Below are 19,561 nucleotides of genomic sequence, written 5' to 3' on the forward strand. Positions count from 1 at the left end.
TAGCGGTCCGAAATTATTTACCCCTTCCCAACGCCTGCCAAAAGAAGTAGGTTTTCATCTATCCCTACCCCTACGCCTGCTAAAAGCAGTAGGTTTTCTACTGGTTTTTTCAGGGCAAAAAAACCTACTTCCCACTTTCCCGCTGGGTGGTGACCATTCATTTTGATTGTGGGCGTGCGGGCATTCGACTGTCGGCATCCCCGAAGTATGCAACGCCTTTGGAGGCAAAGGAACGCCCAGAAATGTAGCATACTTTTCCGAGAATTTTCCTCCCAGCGATTTACCCTTTTCTCACTCTGTTTTTTCCGTTTCTGTTTTTCTTGTTTAGGCACAGGCACATCGGGCACCAGTTCATCCGGCGGCGGGAACAGCCGTCCAGGTCACCGCAAGTCCTCCCTCGCCCTCGCTTTAACCCCGGAAGATGAGCCGATGGACGTCTACCAGGTGAGTAGTCCACCCACCCATCCATCCACCCATCCATCCATCCGTCTATCTTGATCCCCATCGGGTTAACATATTCGAGGGGGAACCGAGCCACATGGCTGTTACGTATTTTGATAAGATACCTTATCACTCGAGCGTTTTTTATATGCCAGCGGGTTGAGCGGAGAGCGCTGCGCTTTTCGGTTTACATTCCGCTTTAAATAGCCGCTCACCAACACCACCCATTCGGCATGTGTGTGCGTGTGTGTGTTAGTGTTTTGCCTATAAACAATACGCTACTAGAGAAATCAAATCAATTAACGCTGAAGGTGGGAAATCAAAAGGCAAAGAAAGAGATCGACGCGACTCAGTTAGTTTCGTTTCAGTTGGTCGCTTGATCGTTTCGACCACAAAACCTGTGAATTATTGAGAACTGATTCCGCCGCCCTGACTGAGTGACACACAGCGATCGAGATACAGTCGGATACAGTGCTGCGATCCAGATCGAGATTGTCCCATTAGCCATTAACATTAACAACGACGTCGAACGTCGAACGGCGGCGTGGAAAAGTTGGAAATGCCACAGTTGCGCCGCATTTTCGTTCGGTCGTGTATCTGAGCTTATGCAAACAACTTGTTATTGATCTAAGACATTGGACCTCAAGTGCCGTGTGTGTAATTGTGGCTGTCATTGTTATTGCGAAGAGTGATTACCATTGCCATCGCTATTGCGATTGTGACTGTGACTGTGTCGCTTCAATCGCTCTCCCCGAGTGGCTGAGTGTCGTTTTATAATTAGCAGAATGCGCAATTGCTTGCCAAAATTCAGTAAAGTCTTCCGCCGCAAATCCTCCGCGAAGTCCTCGTCGACCGGCGGACTCGGCCGTGAGAATCCGTCGAACGAGCCGGACTCCGATACGGAGCCGTATGCCATTGCGGCTATAGCCGATCGCGGCGGCGATAACCGTAATGAAAGACCGCTGCCAGATGACGATAGCAGCCGCCGGCGGTTGATAAGCGTCGCTCATTTGAATTCGGACTCGGATTTGCCGGCCAACGGCAAAGGCGTTCCCTTCAGCCAACACCGAAGCACCGACGAAGGTTCCTGCCCGGAAATGAAAGTGGAAACGATTTCGACGACGACGGCGACAACAGCTGATTCAGTTCCATTGGCCAGTGGGCAGGCGGCCATTTCCCAGCCATTTGCGGGACGCAATTCGAGTAAAACGCCCGAGGAAATGGAGCTGGAATACGAGGCGACCGTGGAGGCCGAGAGTCGTGACATAATGACCCCCCCTGCGCCGCAACACAAGGCCGTTGAGCGTGTCCTTCGGCGCAGGACGCACTGCACTGCAGCCGGAAATAGTCGAGGCCATACGCAGCCTGGATGTCCCCGCCCTGCTGCTCAACAACCTGAACCTCGACGGCGGCCGAGGTGCGGAGGTCGAGACCAGGAGTCAGAGTCACAGTCAGAGTCAGAGTGGGGAGATGTCCCCGGGCCACGAACTCGAGGACTCGGTGGTCCTTCGGCGCAAGGTCAACTGCCTGGAGCGAAAGGCGCACAGTCTGTACGAGCGACGACTGCCCAAGGTGCCGAAACTCCACCTCCTGGTGGCCGGGAAGAAATCCAAGGCGGACGAGGAAAGGGAGGCGGAGGCCGAGGAGCTGAGGACTTTCCAGGTAGCTTTGCCAACAGGACTTTGCCAACTTCTGCGCTCGGTGCCCATCAATCTGGCGCCTTAGCCGCCGTCTTACGTGTGGCAACAAGAACAAAAAAAAAGAAGAAAAGAAAAAAGTGCTGTGATACATTTCCGATTACATTTTCATTCCCCTGATTGACACTGAGCCCCCGCGACGCACCTTCCTTTCGGATTTAATGTGCTCGCATTATAAATCTGCAGCACACGACGAGCGTGCCACACACATAAGTCAGAATCAGCAGCGAGCAATTTTATTTTAATTTATCATCATTTAAGCGACACGCACACAGTGTGGGTGTATTTGTATGTGTGGGTGTATTCGTGTGTGTGTGTGTTAACGTAAATATCCAGCCAAACAAGGTTGAAAACACATTCGCATTGCGAATCCCGGCTAAGCCCTCTTATTTTTTCCGGCAAGCAGAAAAGCCGGAGGAGCTGGAGCTGCAGATTTATATTAAATTTTACACGTTGTCTCACCTGCTCTGACATCGCTCCATTTTCCATTTTCTTTTCGTTTATTTCCCTCCCGTTCGGTTGGTTCATCGTGGTGCAGCGAAATCTCATGGACCTGAAGTATCCAACCGTGCTGCCACCGAATCCACCACTTAAGGTAAGCCCACTTCGGACCACTTTCAAGCCGGGGCCAATTCAATCAGTGCAATGGCTTTGACCCGCCCGCAGGCCCTTCTGGTGTTCCACAAGTCGGACAGCATCTGCGAGGCGGTGACCGCCGCCTGCCAGCGCCACCAGCTGGACGTCACGCTGGTCAAGTCGAAGGAGGAGGCCCTGGACACCCTGCAGAAGTCGTATGCCACCGCCCAGTGCTACCACCTAATCATAATTGATGCACGCTCCACCAAGAACCTGGACGCCGAGCACATTGCGAGGTGGGTTTCACAAAGAGAGGTTTTTATGGGTTTTTTCCGGGGGGGAGGGGTAGATGATGTCCTGCCCAATGTGAAATGGGTTTCGGGTCGAGTTTTTGGGTTTGGCCAAAACTTCTCGCCTCTCGAAACTTTTCCATTTTCATAAACTTTTCACTTTGCCATAAAACTTGCCGCTGTCGCCTCTTTTCTCACTCCCAACAGAACCATACGTCACACACACGGCCACCATTTAACGACAATAATTGCAGTCTGCAAGAAGAGGTGAGTAGTCAGTCGAGGACCCTTTCAACTTCCTTCCACTAACGACTTACCCCGCCGACGACTCTTGCAGTTTCTTCGAAAAGGATGATGTGCTAATTGCTCTATTGGACGCTGGCGTTAATAGAGTAAGTTTCCTTTAATTGCCTTCTCTGAGAAGGGGAGACTCGCGACGAGAATCGCAGATGCCACATCTATATATCTCTTATATATATGTGTATTTGTACTCCCCAGTGCGTAGCGGAGACGACCAACCTGGCCATGTGCAGTGTGGAACTGAAGCAGATACTGCACTCCATCATCCGGCCGCACAATGTCATGTCCACTCAACAGGTAATCGAGTTAATGTCCCCCGGGACTCGCTGTCACAGTCGCTGTTCTACTCTGCTCAGCTCTGAGCTGTTCCGTCCTGTCCTGTTCACTTCTCCAAATTAATTCAATTAAATGGAAGCCGATGCACCGCAGGGCTATGAAATTGTATACTCGTGCACTCGAGAAAAATATAACAAGAGGTTTTGAAGTCTAAATAGAGGATTAATGTACTCAATACTAACAATAAACCATTACTTTAAAGTACAATTCCTAAAGAGCAAATTTTAATAACTAATGAATAATGAATTAGTCATCTTGAGAAATTTTAATAAGAAAACTTTAAACGATTCAATAATAACAATTTTTAAATTTAAAATATGGAATTCTCTTTCATTATTAATATAATTATAATTGATAGTAAACTTTATAGTTATCAATATGGAGGAATATAAATCCCTCTTCTAATTTCGTGAATATTCAAAGCTTGCTCTATTTAGAAATTGCTTGAATTCTATATGATATGGTATTCTCTTTCATTAGTAATATAATTATAATTGATAGTAAACCACATTATAGTTATCTATATGGAGGAATATAAATCCCTCTTCTTATTTCGTGAATATTAATAGTTTTCTCTATATAGAAATTCCCTGAATTAGAAGTGAGAAGTGAATGGCTTTTCTCTGAATGTACTCGATATCCCCACTGCCATTGGCCATTCGGCATTCGCATTCGCATTCTCATTTCCATTGGTAATCCCATTCCCGCAGGCCCTCTACACGGCCCTCCATCGGCTGAAGGAGGTGGTGCTCATCACGGACGACTTGCTGCGGATCCAGTACGCGAACCGTGCCACCGAGAGGCTGCTCAACATGCGGCTGGTAAGTGGATTTCGGATTGCGGATTGTTTGCAATAGCGGCATTAATGAGATTTGCGCGTCGGCCGAAACAGGACGAGATCATTAGCAAGCAGCTGGAGGACATATTCGTGTCGGACCTCTCCACCATCAGTGAGCAGTGCAAGAGCATCAAGGAGTTCGATGGCATCCTCACGGTGCGGCGGAAGAGCCAGGAGGGCATACCGATGCACGTCCGCGTGGTGCCTGTGGCATGCATCGGCAGGTGAGTGTTGCAAGGACCTTGCTCCTTACCCCCCTTCGAAAACCAGGTTAATTGACAATTTTACTCCCCCCGAAACAGCGCACCCACGCACCTGATTTTCAACTTTGATGTGCCCGGCGGACAAATGGACTTCATAGCCACGCTGCCACAGCCGAAGGAGGCGCCGCGGGGCTCGCTCCACTCGGTGCGTCGGTGCAGCTTTGATGTGCGCTCCATCGCCTCCGACGGACTGCGAAGGACGAGCCTGGCGAAGCTGACGTCGCTGCCGCTGGAGGCGCCCATCACTAAAGTATGACTCTGCCTCACATTTCGGTTGTGGCTGCAGCACGTTGCAACATTTGGGGTGGGGCCTGTGGGGAATGCCGCCTAAATTGCTAAATTGTCGTCCGTGATTGTGTGCCAGTGTGCCTACGCCTATGCCTGTGTGTCGGTGTGTATGTATCGGTGTGTGTGTGTCATCATGTGTCCTGGTGTCCTGTCATGCCCCGCAGCACTTGCAGCAAAAGCAACGGTAGCAGCAGCAGCAACTGCAGCAGCGACAGCAATAACATTAGCAACAATATTTGCACAAGCACATGCATACACACACACACACAGTCCATCAAAACACACACACACGCACCTTTCGACACAGGCACCGACACACACACACACACACACCCACCCAGCGAAAGGGGGGGGGGGAAATGCATTTTCCGGCTTGGAGTGGAGCAGTGATAAATTCGACTATCGGTGTTCCGAGATGCAAAGGTTGCCTGCTACGCTTTTAATTATCAAATTAACCACTCAAATAGCAGCAATTTGGTCAAAGGGTTTCGCCAAATTGGCATTGCACTGAGTGGCAGGGAATGAAATTAAAAACCTGCATAATAATTAGAGTGTACACTGTACGCTCCAAGCTAGAGTAAATGTGTTTGGAAAAGAAAAGCAACGGCTGGCCATTTGAACCCACATTGCCCCACTGTGTTCACCCATTTGAGCTCCTAATTTGTCATAAACTTAACGCCTACTAATCCCAAAAAAATATTCAACAGTAACAGCACATCTAAACCAACATGTTTTCTTGCATTTATTCTCTTTTTATCTCTTAATTGTTATGTTCTCTTTTTTACTTTTATGTTTTGTGTACTCGAACAATGAACCAACTCATAAAAAATATTACAAAATAATGTACCAAACTGTTCGTTCGCACGTTCGCTCGCTCGCTCGATTTGCTCGCTGTGCGTCGCTAACCAAAAATATTTAAACCAAAAAATATATATAAAAATAAAAATGTACAAAAAACTCGAAACCAAAAAAAAAAAAAAAAAAATCAAACACAACCGACAAACAAAAAAAATTAAACCAACGCAACCACTGCGCACTCGCACATTAGATAATCAATTTACTATCACAAGTACAGGAGAATTGTTCGGCCGATGAGGCGCGTCTCATAGACAAGGTCCTGGAGTTCCTCAAGCGCGAAGGACTCTACAGTCCGCAAATGAAGGAGATACGAACGGACGATCCCATAGCCACCGATCTGATTGGTGCCCTGCTAACGGTAACTAAAGTAACACATCATAAAAGTATCTTTTTACAATATAACTAAATGGATTCATTGCATTTTTTTAGGGACCCAGCGTTTACTCATCGCGCCGCAGCTCGAATGACTCCATCATACGCACGGGCAGCTCCACAAGAACCGCCTCGATTGTGCCCGCCAAAATGAAGGTGGGTTCAAATAATAATATAATAAAATAATATAATATAATATTAATCATATTTCTTTCAGTCCAATCCCATCATCATGGAACTACTCGACGAATCTCTCAGCTGGGACTTTGATATTTTCAAATTGGAGGAGATCACCGACTACCATCCGCTGCTCTATTTGGGCATGGAAATGTTCCGCCGCTTCGACGTCTTTGCCACTTTGAACATCGATGAGAATGTCTGCAAGGCCTGGTTGGCCGTAATCGAGGCCCACTACCGCAAGAGCAACACATATCACAATAGCACTCATGCCGCGGATGTAATGCAGGTGGGTTTAAGATTTACTTACCCATTTATCTAAATTTATAATTATAAAATCATTATTTTCTAAGGCCACTGGCGCCTTCATCACCCAGTTGACCAACAAGGACATGATGATGATGGATCGCATGGAGGAGGCAACTGCTCTGATTGCTGCCGCTGCCCACGATGTCGATCATCCGGGAAGATCATCCGCCTTTTTGTGCAACTCGAACGACGCCTTGGCCGTACTTTACAATGATCTGACAGTCCTCGAGAACCATCATGCGGCAATTACCTTCAAGCTGACACTGGGTAAGAATACTTAGTCTTTACTTAAGGAAAAAATCTCTTATCAAATGAACCTCAAGGAAAATCATAAAACGTTAGAGAAGAAATCCTAATTTAATTCATTTTCATTGAGCATGTATAGCGTTTATTTTATTGAATTAAAATTTGAATTTATTCTAGCCATATTTTACTTTAGTATTTTTCCATTGTTGAGTTTTTGTAATGTATTCATAGCTAATTAAAACTTGCTTAGAGCATAGGTGCTAAGTGGCTCTAATGTAGTTCCGGGGTTCTTAAACTTTAAATTATTTGTTCATTGTTCTTTTTTTTCCGAGGTTTCAATCCCCAAAAAATGATGAATGAGTAAAAGTTGTATAGGAAGTAAACGTTTCGCTTTTAATAAAACATATTATAAAGTATTTTTATTTAAGTTTTAAAAATTAATGCTTATTGATTAATTTTTACTCCGTTACGTTGTTTCAGGTGACGATAAGATCAACATTTTCAAGAACCTGGACAAGGAGACTTACAAGTCGGCGCGCAGCACCATAATCGACATGATTTTGGCCACCGAGATGACCCGCCACTTTGAGCACTTGGCCAAGTTCGTTAGCGTTTTTGGCGGCGAGGAGCCACGTGATGTAAGGCCCTAAAACTTTAATAATATATAATATATATTTAATATTATTTAATTCAATTTTGATAGCACAACTCGCAGACGGACGAGGAGACGTCGATACTCATGCGCCGCATGCTGATCAAGGTGGCCGATGTGAGCAATCCCGCCCGGCCAATGCAGTTCTGCATCGAGTGGGCCCGCAGGATCGCCGAGGAGTACTTCATGCAGACGGACGAGGAGAAGCAGCGGCACCTGCCCATCGTGATGCCGATGTTCGATCGTGCCACCTGCAGCATACCAAAGAGCCAGATTGGCTTCATCGAATACATCATACAGGACATGATTCACGCCTGGGAGAGTAAGCTTTGAGATTCTGTGAGATCCTTTAGATACGTTTCTTAATATTGAATACTTTTTTCTAGGCTTCATTGACATGCCGCAGTTAATAACCTACATGCAGATAAACTACTCGCAGTGGAAGAAGTACGACGAGCAGGGGGTGAACACGCTGGCGGAGATCATGGCCAAGCAGCCGCCGGTGGGCAAGATGGCCAACTCCAAATAGCATACGGCCTTCCGGAGATTGTTCTCGGGTCTACTGAAGCCTCTGCCGGCCCAGGCGCCGGGCACCTCCACAATTGGCGAGAACGAGATGGAGGACGTGCTCTAGTGACGGCGTCGAAGGTCCTGCGACGTCTGAATCCGGACCCGCAGTCTCTCGGCCTGAACTAAAATCTAATCTCCCCATTCGCAGTCGAAGTCGCACTTGAAGCTCATCCATCGATCCGGTTTGGCAGACCGCCGACTCCCCTCCCTCCCCTCCGCAACCCCGCGACCCCCGCAAACATATCTCTCAAAGGACCAACGGACCATGGGTGGCGGTAAAAAATGGGTGAAAAAAGGTTGCCAAGCGCGGTGTCACAAAAAACAAAACAAAAAAACAAATAAGCGGTATCATACAGAAATGAAGAAAAAACTAACTAAGGCAAACAAACATAATTAAACAATTATTGGGCTGGACTCAAAATTAAATGTTTAAGATGCATCACAAGAAGCGAACTTTCTATTTCTATATAAATATATATATATACATATTTACCATGTGAGTCTGTGTGTGCGTGAGTGTGTATGTCCCCTCCACCCCCCTCATATAAATGTGTATGTGTTTAGGCTAACAGACTAGCAGGCTAGCCAACTAGCAAACTAGCAAACAAGCAGAAGAAATCCCACAGCATATTGACCAGAACATAATATATATAGAGTATATATATGGCGTGCGCTTAATTGTACCTGGCAACGGTATAACGTAAAACATTATAACGGTTTTGGCTATCGGATATTACCAAAACCGAGTGTTACAAGCATGTAGTTCTCTCCCATCATGAAGACAATCTCTGTTGAATACTGCAAAGCCAAGTATATCTAGTTTAATCGCTGTCCAAAGTCGAAGGAGATGCAAACGGAGTTTGGATTTGGCTTCGGAACGAGTACAAGGCCATAGCTAGACGAAGACTATATACACATACACATGCATGCGAGATCGTGGCAAGCACTAAATATTAACTACTATCACTATCGACTAGCTAAACTAACTACAAGTAAACAACTGAAATGCAACAAACTAATTCGAATCCACTCTTGAGACATATGAAATCCTATGGGGCCCCTTTTACTACCTAATTAACTAGTTACCTACTTTCCTAACTGAAGAATAATGACGATGAGAAATGAGAAATGAGAAATGATGAGCTATCCTAAAACTAATACTATTAATGTTGTTTAGCTTTCTAAGCATACGGTATGAGAAATCAAACTAAACGCAAATGTTTAACAATTAAGTGAAATCCTTTTTGAAATCTTTTTATCTAATTGACTGAACAAATTACATATACATATATAAACCAGATCTATTAATACGAATTGATAATACGTTCTTGTTATAACTAAAAACAAAAAAAAAAGGAAGAGAAAAGAAAGGAAGAAAATGAAATGAAATGGAAAAGCAAAATAATATATACAATATACATATATACAATTTATACAACTTTTACGAAGCATATTATATATTTATATATGTCATACGATATCGGCATTCATTCACAGAGTTACAGTAATTTGTATGTGTTACCAAGGTGTTAAATCCCGTGCTTCAAAATGTTTTGATAGAAGTTATATACGTATACAAGTCCCTCGATCGATCGACCTCCTGAACTGTGTAGCAAGTCCCTTGGTCTAGAAAATCCCCATCCCCCCCTTAAAACCGCTCAATCCGACCAACAAGAACCACACACAATCCACCCACAAACCACCCATAAACCACTCACAAACCACCCACAATCCACCACCCACATTTTCCGTTCCCACACTTCGTATCACCACTGATCACATTTGAAAAGAACACAAATCGAAATCAGACATCGTACTGAGCGATAGGAGAATATATATGTATATGCATATTCAATGTTGTTAATATGTGTGTGTTTCAATTGTATGTATTGGATTAAATCGCGTAAACTACAACCAAGCAAAAAACTGGAATAATGAAAAACAAAAATCGCAAGTAAAATGCGTGACATATTCGCAGAGACATGATAAAGTAATATGCAAATACAGTTTACATGTTATGATGAATATATGTATACATAAAATATATATAGATACGGTACTACTATATGTTTCACAACACAAAAATGATAAACCTTTACATACAACTATGTATATTTGTTACTACATCTGTTTGCTCCTTGCAGGTTAAGGATTATAAATGTTAAGATTTAGTCAAATTTATTGTAAAAAAAAACCAAACACAACAAAAAAACAACACAAACAAGAAACAAAAACAAAATGCAAATAATACAAATAAAAATCCAACAAAATGGAAATTATCTACAAAAAAAAAACACGAAAGAAAGCGAAATTCAGGGGATTCGGGTCAAGGTTGAATCGAGTTGGCAAATCCTATCCCAACATATTGGCCAACTGATCATTAGAATCTATTTTCGATTTGTATTTCGCTCACTCACTCTGTCAATAATGATTTATTCTTTTAGCGCTGGCCCAACCCTCATTGAATTTTAACAACCTGTTTTGACCAACTAAAGGCTGGCATTCTTCCAACTTAACGACTGCCCAAAAAGGTGGGCTTAATTTCACTTGGTTGCCTGAATCAAAAGGTAAACAAAACGTTTCCAGCCCAAAAACTTTCTTTCGGCGGTCCCAACAAAGAAAGTCTTTCAGTCTTACAGCACGATCGATTCATGCGGTCAAAATCGTGTCGCATATGGCTAAAAACGAGTCCGGTTACGCGTTAATTGCATAATGCTCTTCGGCGATTTAGCGATGGCTGCGTGATTATGTTATCACATCTATTGTTTATTTCATAAATGCAGATCAAAACGGGTTATAATAGTGTATATTAAAAACCTTTTTAAGATCTCTTAACGATCGTGTCACGCTGTCATCTCAAAATCCGAGAAAGACCCGAGATTCTGCTGGCGATCGTTGGGTGTTTCTCAAGCTGCGTTTATTACGGTTTCAACTGTCGAAGCGTTCAGTTCGATTGATTGATTTTACACTCGGGTTTTGAGTCCATAAGTTTGAGCCACAAGATGCCCCAGTCGAGCTTCTTTGCCAAGAGCGTGCCCTTCGAGCAGATCGACAAGTTGGCCATCAGCGGTGGTTACTCCTCGATTTTCGCGAGCAGTGAGCCTGCGGTTCCGGTGGTCGGAAATTGGGAGCAGCGCTTCTGTCGCCTGGCGGACACCTTCCAGCCGGTCCTCGATAGGGTTTACGACTTCGAGGTTCGGGAGGATGACGTCTGGATTGTGACCCTGCCGAAGTGCGGCACCACTTGGATGCAGGAGTTGGCCTGGCTGGTGATCAACAAGTGCGATTTCGAGACGGCCAAGAGTGTGGATCTCACGATTAGGTCGCCCTTTTTGGAGTAGGTTTAAAATACTAGATAAATTACTGGTTATTCTGTAATTGAAATCTCTATTCTGTAGATTTAATGGAGTAGTACCCAATGTGCCACATGACACCATTGCAGCGGCTAATGATCTACCTTCACCTCGTCTCATCAAATCCCATCTGCCCGCCTGGTTGCTCCCCAAACAAATCTGGAGCAAGCGACCCAAGATCATCTATGTGTACCGCAATCCCAAGGATGCGGCCATCTCCTACTTTCACCACTGGCGTGGCATGGTGGGCTACCAGGGCACCAAGTCGGACTTCATGCACTCCTTCATCGATGGCTATGTGAACTTCACGCCCTGTTGGCCACACGTCCTCGATTTCTGGCAGATGCGCCATGAGCCGAACATTTTCTTCACCAGCTACGAGCGGATGAAGGGTCAGTTGGGTGAGGTCATCTCGGAGGTGGCTCACTTCCTGGATCGGAAAGTCAGCAAGGAGCAAATCGAGCAGATGAGGGAGCACCTCTCCTTCGAAAGTATGCGCGATAATCCCGCCTGCAATCATGTCAAGGAGTTCGAGAGCATGAAGGCAGCTGCCGGAAGGGAAGTCGAGGAGTTCAGGTGAGTTCAAAGTTCAATTAAGGAGATTGAAAGGACCCTCCAGTAGCTGGATAATCAGCTCTTCCCCTCACAGATTTGTTCGCCGCGGAGTCGTGGGAAGTCACAAGGATGAGCTCACCGCCGATATTATCCGCGAATTCGATCTCTGGTCCGACATCAATCTCAGGGATTACAAATTGAACATGGATGACTTTGCAACATACAGCAAGTTTGCTTCCGCGTAAATCGCAACAATTGTTTTTCGTATAATGTATCTTGTGTAATCTTTGTTAATAGTCTGTAAGCTGTGGTGATATAAGTTTAATAAATAATTGCTTTCCCGTATATTATTTGCAATTTAATGGTTTTACAAGCGCATTGTTTACTTTCATGTGGTTGACACTCTATTATCAGCAGGTTCAGTGGTTTATATTTTTGTTATCATCAGCAACTTCAATAAACAAACCATTAAATATAACATTTTATAATAACCTGGAAAAAGTTTTTTTTATTTTATTGGCACTCATTAAATTTACAACCAATTCTGTTAAATTATATGATGTTGTGGAAATGAAAAAATATACTGCCAATACAATTTGATATCAAATACTTTTATTTATTTAGGTTTCCCTGAAATCTTTGTTTAATGGCTGAAATCTTTAGCTTCACCACAGCTTGTTTACATTTTTCACTATCAACAGTAATGAGAGAAAAGCTAATCAAATAAGGACCAACAACAACATCCACGCAATCTTATCATCGAAAAGCGAATAAGAGAGCTGTGTCAATCAAAGAGAACTTTCTCTTAGATACTTCCCTCACCAATCTACTGTTGCTGAGGTTGAGCTACCATGTATTTTTAACAATTACAATTCAGTAAACCACCGCCATGGAACGCGAACAGGTCACGCCACGGAGTTATCCCACAAACCTTATCGATAAGGACTGGGCCAACAGAAAACACATGGGGAAGAAAAATTCGCAAAGTTTTCTGAACGCAGTGCATGATATGGAGCTAAGAGATGACGATGTGTGGATAGTAACTCTGCCCAAATGTGGAACCACTTGGATGCAGGAATTTCTGTGGTTGCTGCTCAATGACTTCGATTTTGAGGCAGCTCTGGCCACAGATCAAGAGATTCGAACTCCGTTTTTAGAGTAGGTTAATATTATTATTGCAACAAATTTTATGTTTCATATATTCATTTTTTAGATTTGGTTTCCTTGTTCATGACGACGGGGAACGTTCTTTCGGACCTCTCCGGGTATTAAAATCTCCACGGCTGATCAAATCGCACTATCCTCTGGCTCTATTGCCCTCAAAACTTTGGGAGGGAAAGCATAAAGTCATCTATGTATTTCGAAATCCCATAGATGCTTGGGTCTCTGGATATTATCACGGGGTGACATTAGGTTTTTACTACGGCAAAACTCTTAATCAGTATTTTGATGAAATCTTAAGCACTGACGATTTTGCAACTGAGAAGATCCAACACGCACATGAATTCTACCAATTAAGAAACAAACCCTGGATATTCTACACCACCTTTGAAAGAATGAAGAAGGATCTTCGAGGAGTGATCGTTGAGGTCTCCAGATTTCTAAACAAACCTATCCCTGAACAACAAATGGAGCGACTTCTAAAGCATTTGTCTTTTGAAGAAATGAAAAGTAAGCAAAGTATCACCAAAATAAAACACATATTACCAGTTTTTTATTTCAGAAAACCCAACAACGAATCATCGGTGGGAAATGGCCCAAGCTGTTCACAAAAATGCTGGAAAAGAGGAACACCCGTAAGAGAAACCGAAGATTTATTATAAACATGTAAGCTTTGTAATTCTATCTCTTAGATTCGTGCGACGTGGAGAGGTCAATGGCTACAAAGACGAACTTCAGCCTGAACAAATTGAGAAGGCCAACGAATGTATTAAAAGAGTTCTTGAGAAAAACAATGTTACATTGGATGAACTACTACTCTTAAAAGATTCATAGATTAAGGAACAAAATGTGTTTATTCACTGGAGAACCTTTAAAAGTGCACACATGCAAATCCACGCCAGAAATGCAGATTAAAAATTGGATTAAAATTATAAGAAACTAAGCAAATTTTAGATAGTTTAGGGTATAATTTAGATGATTGTTTTTTGCTCATGCTCTGTTGTTTTGGTCTATTTTCATGTGAAAAATAGATAATAATTGTGTTTTCTAAATCTACTTACGACTTAATCGTCTTTTATATCCAAATTAATGTATTCCTTTTATTCAACCATTTTATAAAAACACACATTCGAAATGTATATCTTTACTTTTGTTTTAAAAATAATATAAATGAGTTATAATTCTTATTTACAACCATAAATATTTCGTTTTTCTGCTTATTTAAATGATGTGTTGGGACTGAAATAACATACCGACAATACCATTTGATATCAAAACAAATACTTGTAATTATTTTGGTTTTCCCAGAAATCTTTCTATTATATAATGACTAAACTCTGTATCTTCACCGCAGCCTGTTAACATTTTTCACTATCACCAGTAATGAGAGTATAGTCCAATTAAAGCTAATCAAATGAGGAGCAACAACAGCTGTAATTATTTCGCAATCTTATTTGCGAAATGCGAATAAGAGAACTGTGCAAATTCTCTTTTATATATATATATATATATTTCCATGAGTGAACTACTGCGGCTAAAGTTGAGCTATGTGCATTTTTAGCAGTTTCAAGTCAGTAAACCACCGCCATGGAACGCGAACAGGTCACGCCACGGAGTTATCCCACGAACCTTATCGATAAGGACTGGGCTAACAGAAAACATTCGTGGAAGAAAAATTCCCAAAGTTTTCTGAACGCAGTGCATGATATGGAAATAAGAGATGACGATGTGTGGATAGTAACTCTGCCCAAATGTGGAACCACTTGGATGCAGGAGTTGGCGTGGTTGCTGCTCAATGACTGCGATTTTGAGACAGCATTGGCCACAGACCAAGAGATTCGAACTCCGTTTTTAGAGTAGGTCAACATACTTATTTCTATCGATTTATTTCAAAATTTTTACCCGCGTTTATTAGATTTGGTTTCGTTGTTTATGAAGACGTGGAGCGTTCTCTCGGACCTCTCCGGGAATTAAAATCTCCACGTCTGATCAAATCGCACTATCCTCTGGCTCTATTGCCCTCAAAACTGTGGGAGGAAAAACAAAAAGTGATCTATGTGTTTCGAAATCCCCTAGATGCCTGGGTCTCTTTATATTATCACAGGGTGTCATTTGGATATCACCATGGCAAATCACTAAATCAGTATTTTGATGAAATCTTAAGCACTGACGATTTTGCAACTGAGAATATCCAACATGCACATGAATTCTACCAACTAAGAAACAAACCCTGGATATTCTACACCACCTTTGAAAGAATGAAGAAAGATCTGCGAGGAGTGATCAATGATGTTTCCAGATTTCTAAACAAACCCATCACGGAACAGCAAATGGAACGACTTCTAAAGCATTTGTCTTTTGAGGAAATGAAAAGTTAGCCAAGTAAGACAAACACTAACTAAATGTTCCATAACCTATTTTTAATTTCAGATAATCCAACAACGAATCATCGATGGGAAATGGCCCAAACTCATCACAGAAATGCTAAAGAGGAACACCCGTAAGAGGACATGATTTTTTACAAACATATAAGGTTTAAAATAAAATCTCTTAGGTTCTTGCGACGTGGAGAGGTTAATGGCTACAAAGATGAACTTCAGCCCGAACAAATTAAGAAGGCCAACGAATGCATTAAAAGAGTTCTTGAGAAAAACAATATTACTTTGGAAGAACTAATGCTGTTAAAGGAGTTATAAATGAAAGGAACAAATTTATTTAATCAAGTGAGAACTGTTGAACAATAACTTTTGCAAAATAATCCCTAGACAAACACCAGAAATGCAGATTAAAAATTGGGTTAAAATGATAGGAAACTAAGCAAACTAAGATTTTTAGGTTTTGGGTATAATTTAGATAGATGTTTATTGCTCATGTTTTATTGTTTTATTCTTTTTTGAAGTAAATAATTAAATAATGATTTGTTTAAATACTTCCACTTACCCAAATTAATGTTTTCCCTTTTATTCTTATTTTATTATTATTATTTAATAAACCAACTAGTTGAAGTGATTATCTTTAGTTTCGTTTTAATTCATATAAAATTTGTAAAAATCCAATATTTAAGGCACACGTAGACATAAACTAACTAACACTGAGAGTGGTACAAAAGAATTCAGCCTTAGGCCGTGGAGGTCTCCACCTTCTTGGCGTTGTCCTCCTTGGAGGAAGGACCAGTCTGTGTGATCTGCACGAGGCGTTCAGTCTGGGGAGGAGGCAGCGCCTTCATGGGCGCCTTGATGGTCAGCAGGCCGTCGGAGGAGAGGGAGGAGGTGACCGTGTCGGGGTTGACATCATCTGTTGGATAGATTTTCCATGAAATACTATACTCATAAGAGCAAATCAAAACCAAACTCACTTGGCAGCTGGTAGCGTCTGGAGAACTGACGGGAGACATATCCGTGCTCGTCCTGCTTCTCCTCGTGCTTTCCCTCCACGATGACGAACTTGTCGGCCACCTTGACTGTGATTTCGGAGGGCGAGAACTGCTGCACATCCAGGATCACCTCGAACTTCTCGCTATCGATGTTGAGGGTGGAGCCGGATTCCTGCTTCTGCAGACTGTTCTTCTGCCAGGGACGCAGGTATCCGGATCGCAGGACCGTGGGACGGGAGTTCCACACCGAGGACATGAGGTCATCGCGCCTCAGTCCCTGGCCAAAGTGCTGATCCAAGAGGCGCGAGGTGCGCATTGGAAAATCGAGCTCATCCCACCAGTCACGGAACATCAGGGGCACTACGGACATCTAATTTGGTCAAAAAACGAGACGATAGTGAGCCAAACACTTCACTAATTATTGCACTTATAATTTCACTTGTTGGATTATTTTCTCTATATTTGGATATATCCTTCTTCGTACCTTGTTGGTTTATTTAATATTTTTTCCGATCTCTCGATTCGCGTGTCTTTTTCGATTCGCGGCTGTTGCGATTTTGATGGAGCTTTCTGAATATTCACACGGTTTTATACCCTCAACAGACTGTTTACATCTTCCACCACAATCTAAAAATATGAGAATTTATTTCCCATCTAAATTTAGGCGAGCGTCATACATTCGTTCTCTATAGGAAACATACAGAATTTATATATGCCAAGCACATATATTTGGTGCGAATCTGCGAACGTTTTCGGCATGTTTTGTTTGGCTTCCGTGGGAGTCGATGATTTGGAGGCTCAGACACCGGCAATCATGCTGACCCAAAGAATATTCGATACATTCTATCTTACTCACAAGCAGACAAGCCTTTTTCGGAGTGCAATTAATAGTGTTCCAGAACAAACGTTTACTAGACACCGAACATCAAGCCCACACAATTACCCTTAATTTGTATGCAAAATGTATTTTGTTTACATTTCAAAATGCCTGCAAATGTTTTTAAGAAAACTCAAAGCACAAATTGTTTTTCTGGAAAATGCCAGAACAAATATCGAAACTTTTACGCCCCCAAAATGTTGCTAGATATATAGGAATTTTCATAATTTTCTACCTGTTGAGACCGTTGATTTGACGTGGCCAATATGAAAATACTTTGGCCACTAAATGAGTTTATGAACTATTTTAAGCATCTGCCACTTTAGCTTGCTCTTTGTTTTTCCTCTGCTGAGTCATGTCGCGTGCGTTTTCAATCATACGTATAAGATGACGTCGCTTTTAATGGCGGCAGACAAACAAAAGAATTCTCAAATATTGTTTGGAATTCATATCAACATTTTTGTTGAGTTACTATCTCATTAATCATTCATTATAATTATTAAGATTTACCAACTTATTTTGCGCTGCATTGCAGCGTCATATTTATATTATACATATTTTTTTGGCACTGTTTATTTTTGATGTTTATGATGCGCTTAATTTGCACTTAAAAAGATTTAAGGTGATTATTTTTAGAGCAACCTCTTTTTTTCGAAATTTGGAAAGACTTGAAATCCAAACATTTAGAGGTATGACACTTCACGATTTAACATAAGTTTTCTTTATTCAGAAAAAAGAAAATATGATTTTTAATTTTCACAAACTTTTACATCTGAAGTACAGCAAGTACCTGACCTGTAATTTATTTTCTAGATGCCCCCTGTATTTTCTTATGTACCCACTGCAGCCAAACAGTGTGGCAATAACCTCTCGAAAACAGGTGAAAAGCTCACCAACACCAGAACACAACAGATGTGCATTACTGCAGGCTCTGAATGTGTGCGAGTGTGAAAGTAGTGAAAGCTGAAAGCCGACAGCGAACGGGGCCAATACTTATGCTTATGCAAGGCAGCCGAGATGCCGAAATGCCACCGCCCCAGCAGGAGTAAAAAAAAGCAGGCGACATTCAACGCAGGACATGCGGCACGTGAAGTGTTCACTGTACTCACAGGATAAATAAAAGCATCCGAGAATAAAGAACAACAAGATGGTGAGTGTGGGAAATACATTCAAGTGAACCATAATTCGATTTGTGAATTGTTTTGTTTTTCTTGCTACAGTCCGCCCCCCTTGTGTTGCCCGTGACGTCACGACTGTTGCTTCTGCTGGTGACGTTGTCCTTTTGTCATGTGCAGGCGCATCTCTCGAAGCGAAGCTACTCGGATCAGAGTGTCCATGGATATATGACAGAGGTTCCTATAACTTTTTTTTGTGGGAGGGAGCAAACTTTTTGCTAACCACTATTTGATTTCATTGTAGCGAACTTGCTGGTGGAACGAGGTGTGCAAGGAGGAGTTCCAGAGCCTTTTCCGCTGCAAGTGCCCCCAGTTCTCGTACTGCCGGTGAGTTTCCGGCCTGATCCCCACTTAAAATCCAGATGGGAATCGCATTAGCTTTTCCGGCCCCTGATTTGTGTGTAATTGTTTTCGCATTTTCCCAGCTCACCGGGGCGCTACTATAATGCCTACTGCTCGATGACGGACACCGGTTATATTTGGACCCAGCCGAATTGGGATTGGGGGGCGTAGGACGATGCTACCCCGGATAATGCCCCCACCACGCCCCCTCACCGAGAGCACAGCGCGCTGTGACGTCAAAGACACTGACTGCCGACTGTATGCTTCCCGAAGCCAACAAAAATGGGTGGCAAAAACTCCAAATTGAGCAGTAAATGTAATGTTGTCGAGTCCCCAGTTGTTATCGGTATTCATGCTGAGTAAAATAGTATCGAATGTCGTATAACTTTTAGGCAGCACTGTCCCCGCGGGGCTTTTGAAAAATCAATAAAGGCTTTCCAATTCACGGTGGCTTGTGGCAGGGCCACAGTGGAAATAATACACCTTGCACATTTCAAGCTCTGAAAAAAGGG

At 42.7% G+C, this 19,561-nt stretch overlaps 4 protein-coding genes and 1 pseudogene across 6 annotated transcripts; 4 read left to right on the forward strand and 1 right to left on the reverse strand.

Moving 5' to 3' along the window:
• Nucleotides 1-479: 479 nt before the first annotated feature.
• On the forward strand, nt 480-10,430 carry LOC108087650 (high affinity cAMP-specific and IBMX-insensitive 3',5'-cyclic phosphodiesterase 8). The gene is given in 17 exon segments (XM_017185118.2): nt 480-1,715; nt 1,717-2,103; nt 2,677-2,733; nt 2,805-3,010; nt 3,212-3,271; nt 3,342-3,396; nt 3,503-3,601; nt 4,351-4,461; nt 4,533-4,702; nt 4,781-4,991; nt 6,078-6,245; nt 6,317-6,415; nt 6,477-6,725; nt 6,790-7,012; nt 7,472-7,629; nt 7,695-7,965; nt 8,030-10,430. Coding segments are annotated over 17 exon segments (3,156 nt in total). The 5' UTR covers nt 480-1,226; the 3' UTR covers nt 8,173-10,430.
• A 694-nt stretch (nt 10,431-11,124) lies between these two features.
• LOC108087652 (luciferin sulfotransferase) lies at nt 11,125-12,466 on the forward strand. Of its 2 annotated transcripts, none has more exons than XM_017185130.2 (3): nt 11,125-11,550; nt 11,612-12,142; nt 12,201-12,466. In XM_017185130.2, the coding sequence occupies exons 1-3, from the start codon at nt 11,216-11,218 to the stop codon at nt 12,364-12,366; spliced, it is 1,032 nt and encodes a 343-aa protein (XP_017040619.1). In that variant the 5' UTR covers nt 11,125-11,215; the 3' UTR covers nt 12,367-12,466. The 2 variants fall into 2 exon arrangements, with proteins under 2 accessions (XP_017040619.1, XP_017040620.1); XM_017185131.2 differs by having other exon boundaries at nt 12,216-12,466.
• A 224-nt stretch (nt 12,467-12,690) lies between these two features.
• Nucleotides 12,691-14,483, forward strand: LOC108087653 (luciferin sulfotransferase-like). Its single transcript, XM_017185132.2, has 4 exons — nt 12,691-13,279; nt 13,335-13,792; nt 13,845-13,917; nt 13,975-14,483. The coding sequence occupies exons 1-4, from the start codon at nt 13,011-13,013 to the stop codon at nt 14,114-14,116; spliced, it is 942 nt and encodes a 313-aa protein (XP_017040621.1). The 5' UTR covers nt 12,691-13,010; the 3' UTR covers nt 14,117-14,483.
• A 386-nt stretch (nt 14,484-14,869) lies between these two features.
• LOC108087741 lies at nt 14,870-19,521 on the forward strand (annotated as a pseudogene).
• Nucleotides 16,283-17,263, reverse strand: LOC108087740 (protein lethal(2)essential for life). Of its 2 annotated transcripts, none has more exons than XM_017185261.1 (3): nt 17,140-17,263; nt 16,638-17,025; nt 16,283-16,576 (listed from the first exon to the last, which is right to left on the reverse strand). In XM_017185261.1, the coding sequence occupies exons 2-3, from the start codon at nt 17,023-17,025 to the stop codon at nt 16,401-16,403; spliced, it is 564 nt and encodes a 187-aa protein (XP_017040750.1). In that variant the 5' UTR covers nt 17,140-17,263; the 3' UTR covers nt 16,283-16,400. The 2 variants fall into 2 exon arrangements, with proteins under 2 accessions (XP_017040750.1, XP_017040751.1); XM_017185262.1 differs by having other exon boundaries at nt 16,638-17,064; nt 17,140-17,218.
• Nucleotides 19,522-19,561: the final 40 nt, after the last annotated feature.

The sequence above is a fragment of the Drosophila ficusphila genome, unplaced genomic scaffold, assembly GCF_018152265.1.
Source record: "Drosophila ficusphila isolate 14025-0441.05 unplaced genomic scaffold, ASM1815226v1 contig_414, whole genome shotgun sequence".
NCBI lineage: Eukaryota > Metazoa > Arthropoda > Insecta > Diptera > Drosophilidae > Drosophila > Drosophila ficusphila.